The sequence below is a fragment of the Trachurus trachurus genome (genome assembly GCF_905171665.1).
Source record: "Trachurus trachurus genome assembly, chromosome: 12".
Taxonomy (NCBI): domain Eukaryota; kingdom Metazoa; phylum Chordata; class Actinopteri; order Carangiformes; family Carangidae; genus Trachurus; species Trachurus trachurus.
Window position 1 is genome coordinate 12,341,949 of NC_139908.1, and position 13,560 is coordinate 12,355,508.

At 44.1% G+C, this 13,560-nt stretch overlaps 1 protein-coding gene across 4 annotated transcripts in view; it reads right to left on the reverse strand.

Annotated features, from left to right (window-relative positions):
• The window catches only part of znf462 (zinc finger protein 462), a 48,200-nt gene that overhangs the window by 14,680 nt on the left and 19,960 nt on the right, over positions 1-13,560 (reverse strand). For all 4 annotated transcript variants that reach the window (XM_083983514.1, XM_083983517.1, XM_083983515.1 and 1 more), the window contains exons 2-5: positions 10,254-10,504; positions 4,825-10,031; positions 4,082-4,216; positions 1,240-1,625 (exon numbers count right to left, since the gene is read on the reverse strand). In XM_083983514.1, the coding sequence (XP_083839640.1) occupies positions 1,240-1,625; positions 4,082-4,216; positions 4,825-10,031; positions 10,254-10,464 (5,939 nt within the window). In that variant the 5' untranslated portion in view covers positions 10,465-10,504. The remainder of the gene's footprint in view (positions 1-1,239; positions 1,626-4,081; positions 4,217-4,824; positions 10,032-10,253; positions 10,505-13,560) is intronic.

Consider the following 13,560-nt stretch of genomic DNA (forward strand, 5'->3'; position numbering starts at 1 on the left):
CTGTGGGGACGGTGGCTGTGTTTTTAATGCCAGCCTCCTAGGTGGCATGGGAATGCGGCTTCTTTCTGGGTCAGGGCACATACAGTACAGAGGTATTACACCTGGGAGCTCAGAGGTGATGAGGACTCTCTCCTTTCCCTTTCGATCACCGCTTGTCTGTGATGGATAAAACAAATCACGCCACCAAAAATGTCTGTCTGACTCCTAATGTTTGTCTCGCTCTGTCTCCTCAGAGGCAGCAACTCTTAAAGATGGAGGATTCAACAGGGAATGTGACAGGGTAAACAGATCATGGTGTAAAACTGTGCTAGGCACAGAATGAGTTTAACATCCTGCTGATTTGGAGAACAGCTGGTCTGAGACCTGTAAGGTATACAAGGGTGAGGCTTTAAAATACACTTCTGACATGGCTACATATAGTGACTCTGTCAATTCTTGGCTTTGTTCTCCTACTAGGCTTTAATGGCTGATGTAAATATAGCAGGAACAGGCACATCATGAGCCTTGAAAGTTATAATCAAACATTAATCATAGTTTGAGTAGCTATTTAAGGCATACACTCTGTGTTTATGTCATTTTCTAGAAGATTTCATTGTTTGTGGAGGAAATCATCACTCCTACGCTTTTAAATTGCCTTCAAGGGATTCAGGACTTGATGTATGTAACAGAGCTGTATGCTAATGCTGATGCAACCCAAATATTTCCGATATAATACTCAACTGGCAAAACACAGGGTGGCTTTTTTTTTTTATTGTGGAGAAACGACAAGAAATACACAATGGGCTTTTACCCAGAAGTTTGCGCTGATCACTATCGCTAATGAAAATTGTTCCCACAAAACAAGACAAGGGGGATTTGGGTCTGATTTTTCTTTTTCCCATCAGCGGGAATAATAGAACAAGGAGCAGTCACAGTGAGCTGAGAGATGAAAAGCAACAGGGGAGAGCTACTTGCGCCACGGGCAACAATTATTCACAACTTCTCTGTTAAAACATTTCAAGTTTGTTTGGGTGCATCAGAAAAAGATGCACCAGTTGCATTTGAAGTTGGAGTATCAAACTGCTCTTACTAATGCCGCCATATCAGATCAATCAATGTTCAATCAAAAGAGGTAGATAATGACATTCTGGTAAATATGTGTTAATTTTGGCTTAGTTGCTTAGTCCAATCCGTATACAGTAAATCGCCACACTACTGCAGAGGAAGTGTCAATCACAGACTGGGTTTGTCTCTACTTACTTGTGCCTGAAGGGTGAGACGAACTGGCAGTACTGGCAGCTGTATTTGTCCTCTCTGCTGAACAGCGCCATGGCTGAGTGGCTCCTCTCGTGGGACCTCAGCCCCTGCATGGACATGAAGACTCTGTCGCACTGGGCACACGGGTGGCCCCCCGCCGCCAACCGCTGCTTCAGCTCGCCCTCCGACACCACGGCCACGAGGGCCGCCGCGCTTCCTTCGACGACGGCGTCCGTTTCTGGGCCGACCGTCTCCGCGGCAACATCGGCGCCACTGGAAGCCGTGGAAACCAAGGACGGGCCCTCGGCTTCGGCCGCTTCATCCCCCTGCAGGTCGCCGTTGGTTAGGCTCTCCGAGGGCAAGGTCAGCGGGACCTCGCTGACTTCCTGCTGAAAAACAAAGAGCAGAAGCCTCAGATGTTCAGTGGTCTGATGCATGTGGTTTTTGTTTTCATTATGTGACACACAATACACCAATAACAATGATTTATCTAGATACTAGGACCAGGTGGCAAACTAAGCTGCACAATAAAGTATCACTCAGAGTCTGGCACCTCTAACTCTCCCTACTGCATTATATGTGCGATATTAACAATGCATAAGCAACAATTAAGCATCTGTCTAAGAGCTATGCTTCTGTCCACTGTAGTTTTCAGTTATATTTTAGTTACAACTCTCACATTGTCTTCCTCTTACTCACTCTTTGTGTATTTATGAGGGACTGTGGCTGATCAGCCTTATGTTAGTCTGAAAAACTAAAAACATTTGGCCAAAATGCTTCACGCTGTGATGTGAGCCTGTACGGGTGTAAGATAAAACTTTATCTGGTCCAAGAGTGGATGGTAAAAAGTGAGAAATGTCGGCGATTCAAGTCCAGTACAGATGAGCCTTAATCGTATAAGCTCAGCCAGCAGCTGACTCCAACCCTGACCTGAGACTCTGCAGTCCACCGCCGGTATTTATGGACATGCAATACATGATATTGAGTTGATTGCTCTATACAAATGAAAGGTGACAGGAAAATCTGAGTGCAACCTCTCGAATCTGGCAAGAAGCTTTGTTACATATCATTCCTCATCTTTTTATTTATCTGTCAACCACAGAAGTCTTAAGAACAACCATAAATCTTAATATAAAACCAAAAGCATTTAGTGCGAGCGCCTATTAAACTTGTTTTGACTACTAGACATAACAGTGATAGTAAATCACTGACATGACAATGAGAGGAGACATCCCAGGTACGGAGCTTATACAGGATGCCTTACATATTCGCTTATCATTTGACAAGTAAAACAAAACTCCACCTTCAGTTTCTACTTCCTTCATCTGCCGGAGTGCAGACTTGTTTCTGCAGTCGTCACAAGTAGACAGACAATCACCGTGACTTTTTTATTGCCTCAAGGAAGCTCATTCTTTCTGTGGAAGGACCTGACCCTGCACTTCATGCAGCCATAAATAAGATGTGGCATCCACAGGCCCAACCTTGCCATCCAGTCTGCCGTGACTGCACTGTCAGCCTGTTCTTCATCCAACTCTATCAGAAACCGTTGCAGCTCTAGAGCTGAAACAGTATTCGTGATGCTATAAAAAGCCACGTTTATTTTTATCCTCTGCGATGTGTAAAACATACGGTCTGCTCCATCTGGTGGAGATGTTGTACATAGACATGGTCGTTGCGCTGCAGGCCAGCCAATGCTTACAGTTAAACCAGGGTTTCGTGCCTGTTGGCTACACAGAACAACCTTTCATTCCTAAGAGTGAAAGTTGCAGGAGAAACAAGAAGTGTTCCCTTTTTGTTGGCAGATCTCAGTCGCCACAGTGAGCTCAGTGAGTCTTCACTCTCAGTGGCCCCAAACCATCTCATCTTAAATACATAAGAGACAGACTGAGTGTCTGACGGAGGAACCAGGCCTCTCCATTTTGGTGAAGCGATGGATCCTTAGGCCTGTTCCCCTCACTGGCAGCCTCAGTGGAATACTAATGTTGGAATGGTTACCCGCCGCTGCCCTAAAAGTTATGGCTCACCACTCTGTCCTCCTACCACCCCCCCCCTCCCCTCCACCTCTTACACTCATCCACTGCAATGGGACAGCGTTGCTTGTTTTCTCTGGGGGAAGCTGACAGACTGTCTACCCAGAAGCCTATGTCAGTAATAAACAAAATGGGAAACAGAGCACCAGAGTCCAGTAAAAGAGATCGCTGCAGAGCAAGGAGGATGGGAGTAAGACAGAAGCTCTCGGGACAGACAGAGTGGCTCTTTCAAGTGTTGTTAATGTTGAAGTGAGGGCAATTAATGCATACTGTACATTTGGATGATCTCTGAAGAGGTTGACTTGATACACAATCTAGGTTGATGTTTTAGAAGCTTATTGGCTTTCTTGTTGAGCATAAGATGAGACCAGAGACACAACTCTTGATGTCTGTATGCTAAATATGAAGCCAGCAGCTGTGCAGCTTTGCTTAACATAAGGAGTGGAAATGGAGAGGAACAGCTAGCTTGGCTCTGTCTGATGGTAATAAAATCTGCACTACTTTGCCTGCTTCCAGTAGATAGATTAAGCTAACTGAAGCTCCATATTTAACTAACACTGGACATATGGAAGTGATGTCAAGCCTCTCTTCTAACTCTCAGCAAGAAAGCAAAAAAAAAAAAAAAGTATTTCCTTAAATATCTATTATTACTCCTACTATCATTTCTGTAATATATTTTACAGACATTTCCATTAATATCTTCCACATTAATATCTTTAACATTTAAATGTGGACAGTTAATATGAAAATATTGAAGACTTACTGCAGGAAATACAACACGTTAGAAATGTGAGGCTAAATCCAACTCCATTTACCTTGACGTGTCCCTCTTTGACCTCTCCATACTGGACGTGCTTCCTCAGGTGGTTGCAGATAGCTCGGAGGGTGGGGTGCACCTCAACGCAGAAGTTACACCTGAATCCTATGGGGGTTTTATTTACAGTACTTTCCTGTTCAGAAAGGACAAATGCAAAAAGAACCTGGTTCAGTCACAGTTACAAATAGTTTTTAATTTGTATCTGAGAGCAGTTTGTGATGATGTTGTTGTTTTAAAGAAAGATGATGAAATGATGTTATACAACATTTTAAAGGCAAGCTCAAACACTGCTATATCTATAAGATTGACCTCATCTCCATGACACTGCCCCTGTTCTCAAATCTCACATTCACCTGAAATGGGAAAGTGGTCTCAGTCTTTTGGATCCCACTGTACTCTAAATGAGATCAATGGAATTTCTAATGAACTAATTATGAATCTAATTATCACACCTCATTATCATGCACTGTTATATACTCCTGGTGACAGTGAGGAGGCCAATCGAAATACATTATTATCACTTTAATTATTTTGTCACTTCAGTTTTGGCAGAACTGGACTATTTAGGGTACAGTACATCTGCAATGAATGTGTGATTATTAAGTTATAAAGTTATTTAACTCTCAGATATGGAGGATGACCTTTGACCTCTGCAAGATAAGGAACACCTGCAGTATGTTGGCTTGTGGCTTATGCCGGTCTGTAATTTACAGATTTAGAGAGGCTTGCATCTTCACCCACCTTGTCCAGTTTGGTTTCAGGTAGTTCTGTGGCTTTCTGTTTGCTGAGAAGCTGCTTCCTCCTCTCCTGCCTCATGGCCCTCTTCTGAAACTCCTCGTTGTGATTCAGTAGATGTCGGGCCAGAAGTGGAAGAGCCAGGAACTTCAGCTCACAGTGAGAACACTGGTACAACTCGGAGTCCTCGTCCCCAGGACCAGGTGACACCATGAAGTCCCTCTTCAAGTCGTTGCTGTGGTGGTCGTTGTAGTGCATAGACAGCAGCTCGCCCGTGCTGAAGGACAACCGGAAGCATTTTAGACACTTGAATGGCAGCCATTCACCCTCTCTGTCCTGCTCGGGTTCAAGCGGAACCTCCAGCACTTCCTTCTCCTCCTCTGCCATCGCACTCTCTGGTTCTTTGGCATAGATAACGGTAAAGTAGCGACCAAGCTTGCTAGCATGCTGCTTCTTGGGGAAGACACCTGGATGGCGTTTAATGTAATGGGAGACAATGCTCTTCCTGCTGAAGGCCTGGAAGGCGCAGAGGGAACACTTCCGTCTCTCCACAGCCAGACGCAGGTCTTCACTCATTTCTGAATTGTCTCCCTCTGATACAACGGGGGCCACCACTTTGGGAGGCTTTTCAGTCATAGTCTTGGAAGCAGCCAGACAATGGGTGTAATAGGCATCGATATCATGTCGCTTCTGGTAGTGTGCTGCCAGGCCTTTGCGTATAGGATTTGTGTATGAACACAGAGCACATTTGAAGACATTGTTTTTGCCCTCTGGCTGAGCACGGACGTTGTTGTGCTTGATGCGGTAGTGGCGAGCGATGCCTTTCCTTGTGGAGCAGAAGTATTTGCAGAGCTGACACTTGAACACAGCATGTTTTTCTACCTTATTGATGGGTAACTGGGAGAGGGCAAGGTCCAATTCACTGACCTCCTGGACTTTTGCTGCACTTGATAGATTACTAGCACTGCATTCAGCTACTGGCTCTGTGTCTTTACCGGAAGAGAAATTAGTCAGAGAGGGAGAGAACATTTCAGAGGCTGACTGATTGTGATACTTCTCATAATGGATTTTGAGTTTCTCCAGTGTCCCATGTGTGTACGGGCACATTTTGCATCTGTATGCTCCGTAGCCCTGCCTTTGAGTTTTGCACTTGTCATCTCCTTCAGTTATGTCATTGATGTGTTCTATGTCATCTGCAAAGTCTTCTGCAGTGACTTTCACTAACGGGTGTCTTTTCTGATAGTGAGTGAGGACACCATGGATGCGAGAGTTTACATAAGGACAGTGACGACATTTATACACAGAACTGGGGTTGATGTCTGCCTCCTGTGCAAAATCTGCAGCTTTTACTTTCATGCCTGGGTGCTTCTTCCCATAGTGAGTGAGGAGGCCATGGAGACTGTTGTACTCTGACAGACATACAGTACACTGGTAGGGATTGTTAGAGATGGAAAGACGTGGGTGGGAAGGATGGGGGTTGTTTTCTTGAGGTGGAGTGGCGATGACCAGTGCTCCTTCATCTTCAACAGGCTGGCAGTTGAAAGCAGCATGTTCTTTGGCGACCTGCTGGTGGATCTTTTCAACTGAGCCGTTCCCTTTGATGATGTCCAAAAGCACTGATTCGTCCCCTTTGACGGCCCAGGGGTGGACAGCCTGATAGTGACTGGTGATGTCCCATATTGAACAGGCCTCAAAGGCGCAGTCTCTGCATTTGTAATGTTTGGTTTCCATATTGCCTCCTTGTTGTTGGGTGGTTTCCGGCCCAGCCCATAGCTTGCTAGCCATGTACGTGTAATCGACATTGTGCTCAGGATGGCGTCTTTGGTAATGGAGCAGCAGACCCTGGGGTTCAGCGTGGGAGTAAATGCACCATTCACAGTGGTAGCCAGCCTCCAGGATGCCATCTTGGTAAGCCCAGTGTAAAATGGTCATGGCTGTGGCCTTCACAGTGGGGTGCTCTTTCTTCAGATGCTTCTTTATGGCGTAGACGTACGGGGATGTGTAGGTACAGTGTCTGCACTTGAGGGAACGCAGGGCCGCGGCATTTTCAGGGTCAGGGGGGGCTGGGGCCATGGCAGAGGAGACGCTACCTGATTGGACCATCTGCGCACGCTCCCGCTGACTCCGGACGACCGCGGTGTGACGACGTACGAGGTCAGCGTTGGCCTTGGTTTCCCTGTGCTTCTTCTGGTAATGAATGAGCACTCCTTTTACAGTACGGTTGCCATAATCACACTGCTGACAGAAGAACAGCTCATCCTCAGCTTTATCACCACTTCCTGGTTTGGGGCTTGAATTGTTAGAGCCGTCATGGCCGTTATTTTGAAACTGCTTCAAAAACTGTTTGGGAGTTGCAATTTGCAATTCATCCATTAGTTTCATTAAACCAGGGGTGGGGGCGCCATGTTTGATGTATTTTGCGGTCACTTTTACTTCTGGATGTCTTTTCTGATAATGGACCAACACACCAACAACAGATCTGTTGCTGTAAACACAGTGTTTACAGTAGTACATTTCTTCATCGCTTCCATACAGTGCTGCACTTGATTGCTTGGGGGGCGTGGACATGCTGAGGTTGAACGAAGAGTTGGCTACAGGCTGCGACTGATCCACTGACATGACCTTCATTGTTTTCTGTATACGGAAATAAGACGCTTTTTGCTCTGGGTGTTTCTTCTGGTAGTGTACCAAAACGGAGTGCATGTTGGGACTAGCAAAGGAACACACGTCACAATCGTAGACGACAACGTTACCCACGGCTTCTTTAAGAGGGTCTGCTGCTTCAGCGCTGGCTTCTGGGGTCTTGGAGACGGTTTTCAGCACTGGGCTGGTGGAGGATCTGGGCGTGGACGAGGCCGAGTTAAAAGACTTGGGGCCAGAGTTTAATATTTCCCTCAGAGTTTGGGATTCACCTGCTTTGTGGGGCTGCTCCACTATATAGCTGGAGAAGATCATGGCATTGTTGATCTTCACAGTGGGGTGCATTCTTTGGTAATGGGGCATCAGGCTCCTGACGTTGGGGCTCGTATAGGAACAAAAGCGGCACAGGTACAACAGGTGTGGTTGGTTGAAATTGAGCACATTGCTTGCTTCAGGGTGGTGATCCATATAGTGTTGGTGTAGATCATTGTAATTTGTGTATTCAATGTAGCACTCTAAGCAGCGGAAGACCGCACTCTGGTCTTCAGGGTCCAGGATGTACTTAAAGCTGAACTTGATGTACGGGTGCATCCTCTGGTAATGGGTGCTGACGCTACGAGCTGACTTGTTGTGGTAATCACAGTGTTTACAGTAGAAACGTGCAATTCCGGTGTCTTCTGAAAACTCAGTGTTCTCCTGGACAGTGCTGTCGCTGGGATCCACAGAGATGTTTTCACTATCATCTGAGAGAGTCAGAGATATAGGAATGTTTCTAGGTTTGGACTTGGGGTTACTTTTTCTTTTCCCTATTCTGCCTCCCTCGTGAGAGATTATCTGCGTGTTGTAGGCAAAGATTGGGTTTTGGCCGTCATGGTCTCTCCCCTCTTTATCACCACTGGCATGATTTTCTCCTGCATCTTCATCATCCATGTCATCCAGATTTATGATCATGTCCTGCTGGCTTTGGCTTATCTTACTTTGAAGGTTACTTGCAATTTCATCAATTCTAGTTCGCTTTTTGACTGAGGACAAGTCCAAAGGCAAGTCATTAATGGACTTCCTGGCTCTTTTCCCTGTCACAAGGGGCTTTTTGGTGGCAAGCCCTAAAATGGAGGTCTGGGTTTTTTGTAGAAAGATTGGAGAAGCGTCCACTTCGGAGTCTGGCTGGTCAGTCAGCTGGCTTTCAAAGGCAGAGGGATCTAGGTCATCACAGTAGGAATGCTTATGCTGCTGGTGAACCCTCAGGCCTTTCAGAGTGGTGGTGGAAAAGCTGCAGAGCGTGCAGCGATGAGGGTTCTGCTGGTCGTTGGGTGTGCTGGTTGTCTTTTTTCCATTGACTTTGGAGCTTACATTACCCCCATTCACTGGCTCTTCTGTGTTTTCACTCTGAGGTTCTGGACTGTCATTCGTTAGGTCCATGGTCTCTAAATCTGAGGAATTGTGGCTCTGTTTGTGCGTGCCTAGTTTAAGAGGACTGGTGCAAATGAACGGGCATTCATCACATTTGTACACTGTGGTTTTGCCAGAAAGGTGAATGTTCTCAATGTGGCGGGAGATGCTCCGCCTGTGCATGGTGAGGAAGGAGCAGAACGGACACTGGAAACGGTTCATGTACTTTCTGAAAGGTATTCCTTTAGTCTCCAGCAGTTTGTTATCCTCATCAGTTAGAAGCTGCTTTGCGTCTGCTGACAGGGTTCCAGTATAGCTGGGATCATCTATGTCGCCCAGCTCTTCATCATCATCATCCTCTAAGCTGCTCCTGGAGTCGTCTTCATTGAGTAGGTTGGCGTCCATGTCTCTAATGCTGTTGGGAGCATCGGCTGAAGCAAACCTCTTGGACAAAATAGAAGAACCTGTGCTGTTAGGTGTCGCTGCGCTAATCTGAGCGTACTGAAAGGATGGGATCTCTGGGGCTGACTTCTCTGTTGTGTTATCTGGTGTTTTTTCTCCCGCCTCCTCGTCCTTCTTCCCACTAACATCAGCAAAGCTCATCTTTGATCTAGATGGGCTATGGGAAGAGGAGGGAGAATCAGGCTTGGGGGAGTTTGCACTCGTCTCCCCTTCCAGCTCTGCAATGCAGGAAACTATCTTGACCTTGTCGCTGTGCTCCTTCACCACGTGATTCGTCCAGCTGTCCTTCTGGTCAGTCTGATAGTCACACCATTCACAGGCAAATGTTCCCTTCATGAGTCCACTGATCTGAGATTCCTCTGCAGTCTCAGCGTATTCGGAGGGATCTCCAGCGCTCTCTGAGGAAACCTTGCTGTGATACATTAGTTGGTGTTTCATTATCCTTGCTCTGCGCGGAGACTTGTACGTGCAATACTGACAGGAATACACTTTTGAATGGTCGTTGTGCATTACGACGGTGTAGCTGGGCTGCTTGACTGTCTGCGAGGAGATACTTGCATCCGGATCGTCCTCGACGACATTGTGCACTTTTTTGGTGTGGTTTCTTAAGAATGACTTTGATCTGAAGTAACGGACACAGAACTTGCACTGGTAAAACGGCAGATGGGTTTCAGCTGTCTGCTTTTGTGACGTTGGGTTGGAACTGTCAGCAGAGGTGGGGCCTGAAAAGAGAGAAAGCATATGAGATAATAATAGTTAATAGTGGAACTGTAACATTTTGTTGCCATTAGTTAGTCTTTCTGTGGTTTTTCAGTCATAACTCAATACATTTTTATGCTCCTCACTTAAATATATGTTCATCCTACTGTGAGAGTTCTCTGAGGAGTGTTTCCTAATCCCCCAACAAATTAACAGTAACATCGGAATTAATGTGGTAGACATACTCGTTCCAGCTTTAGGAGGCGTATAATCCGTGTCATCCTTATCCTCGTAGTCGTCCTCTTCCTCCTCGTCCTCGTCTTCGTCTTTCAGAGAGTCGGACTCATCTGCATCTGCAGGCTGCAGGAAAACAGTGTGTACTTCCTGAATGTGGGTCTTCAAGTCGTCATATGACTCGGCACGGAAGTCACAGCCATCACACTGCAGTACCTCCATCGCTAAAAAGAGGCAGCACTCCCTGGAAAATCAGGGAAACCTGCAGAGAAAGGGAGAGAGAAGAAACAAAACAACATGAGGACGTGTCATTTTCAAAGGCGTAGATAGAAGAATAAATGTTTAATTCAAGCAACCATGAATGACAAGAAAAGCAATTTATGAGAATCATGTTAAACCACGCACAGCAGCCATCAGTGATGCAAATGAAGGGGTATTTACAATAAACAATCACAGGGAGTCTTGTATAAACAGAACCATAACAAAGTTTTAACACTGAAGTCATTTCAGGACTAATGTCATCCTGTAATTCTTCAGTATTCAGTGTTGTGAATGCTCCTCCACAAAAATGAGCCTGCTATTATTACATGATTACCAATAACAATTCCAGCTGAGAACAAAGTGCACACCTTGCCTACATAACAAGTAAGACAATTTCAAATGAGAAAATATAATGCTTAGAAATGTTTATGATTGTGATTATGTGTTCAGAAGATGTCCTTTTAAAGTCTCATTTGCTGGATTTATGGAACCTCTTCAGGTTGCATTTGCCAGACTGGGCTTCAAAGTGATGTGGTACATTATTTTTCCCCATGCTGCATTGTTGAGGAGGGGGAGCTTTTTCTGGGATAAAATATTATTGTTATTGCGCTTGAGGACGAGGACAGACACAATATAATTTGCATTTATTTTTTTATGATTACTTTAAATCTAAGAAATGTCACAGAGGGATAAAACGGTGCAGTAAAAGCTGAAGTTGAAAAATAAAAGCCCTCAAAGTCTGAATCAAATATGTCACTGAAACACCTTTTTAACAAACCGTGTAAAATTAGAAGTCTTGAGTTTTGCTCCCAGAAACGTTTTTTAAAATTGAACAAAGACGATATATCTGTGTATTATGCAGAGCCACCACGAATTCCTGTTGTCTCATTATTTTGACAACGTGGACGGAGTGTCAAAAATTCCTATGAAAACAATTTATCATCTCTACTCTACTCTAACGACCGGAGCCGTCTACAAACTCTGATGGAAAACGCAACAAAACACGACAAAGAGGAGAATTCAGATGATGCTGATGTTACTCCGAATACTAAGAAGGTCCCATTTTTTAGCATAGCATCGTTCAAAGAACAATGGAGGGACTGAGGAGGGATTATGGGCTGATTTGTCCCATTTTTATTACCTTGGGATAAGCAACAGCTGGAGAGCAGCTCCACAGCTCAGTATTTAGAGCAGACTATTCCATCAGATTGTATCAACTGCTCTGAAATAAGATTGAATGAATCAACTGAGAGATGAAGGCTTTATGTCTTTGAGCTCCTCTGCGGTTCGGACTTGGCCAGCAAAATGTAAGCTGTTGATGTGGCCATCTTTTCACTGCTCTTTCATCACAGCTTTCTAATCAATTGTCATTTTGTCTCGTAAATATTGCAAATAGGATTTGTTGCTCTCACTGGTTATTAAATAGGTAGTTAAAAGGGCACAAGATTGTAAATCAAAGCCCAGTCAATCTGATTCCCTTTCACTTTTCTTTCAAACACACGCACAAAAGAAATGAATCAAAGTCAAAAATACAAAATCTGATAATGAGAGAAACACATCATGGTGCTCAGATACTGCGGTGGAGACATTTTGAATATCGAACTTCAACACAACATAAAAACTTCATGAGGCTAACAAGGTGAGTCATATTTTAATTGTAGGGATCATAATTATGCTGTATGTTTATGTCAGGTCAAAAATCTGGATTTTCAGGATCAGAGCCCAAAATTGTCAGTGTCCAGGTGCATCAAAGTCGCCAGTTAAATATAAACACACTGCAATGACAAAAGAAGCAAACCAGACAGAAGCCAGTCAATAAATGAGCCACTTAACAGAACAGCTATGTAACCACCTCTCAGCAAAACATCTCAACAAAAGCAGGTCAGAAGTTTTACCAAGGGCAAGGCCTCCACATTGACACTGGAACAAAGCAAGTGTGCAAGGACACATAAGCTAGAGTAAATATGGAGGGTCTGTAATGGTACGGGTATGTCTATACTATGGGACTCATTAGGTCTTATAACTGCTCTCAATGGATGCATTATGGCCAACACTTAGAATATGAGGCCATTTCACAGGAGCAGGTGCACCCTCTGGTACAAATACTGGTCCCTCATGATGTTTCCATATTTCAGGGTGATTACACCCTCAAACAGCTGAGTAAGTTTAAGAGTAGTTTTATTATGAACACTATGGAAAACTTAAGCTATATAATCTCTTGCACAGTTCAGACCATGTAGGACTGCATTTCAAGATGGGGTTAAAGCAGCTCTGAGTGATGAATCGTGGGGTGTTTCCCTTATTTTGTCCACCAAAACAAAAACTCGAAAGACGAGACTAAAACAACAAGGTTGTGTACACATCAGGAGCAGGTAAATTCAAACACTGTGTACACTGTGTGTCAGTTGTGTTTGTTGCAGTTAAAAATGACCAGAACATAAGCCTGAGGATGCAACAACCTTTTTTTGTTTTCTGAAAACACTCTCTTGAGGGCTGACAAAGTAAAAAAGTATTTTAAGATTTATTTTTATTTTTTTGCCTTCATTGTACAACTTGACAAAACAATATAAAGGAGAAAATGTAGGAAAAAAATGTGGCTGACATATTTAACTTAGAGTACAATAATTAAATGTAATTTAGAATTAAGATGTCTGCACACGTTCGTGTACATTTGTGTATTCCATTAGGCAAAGACTAAAATATTTTGCAAGTATTCAAAAAGGTTTAATGATGTTGATTCATTGTTCTTAATGAGACACAATGGCTCCTGTCTCAGTATGAGTCCAGTATGACCCCTATGGTTCTTGTCCAAGATGAGGAGTCATCATCAGTGGCTGTAATAAAACCCAATTAAATAACAATGGAATTATAATAAGAAGAAATTATAAAAAAAAATAAATAAAAAAAATAAAAAGGTGTACTTGTGCTTTTATCGCCAAGCATGGAGGTATGCGTTTTTTCAGCACAATAAACTTTATAGAGATTGCATCTTTCTTTTTTCAGTGCAATGTTCTACATAAGGAGCAGGGGAAACATCTGAACATGACATTATGCAAT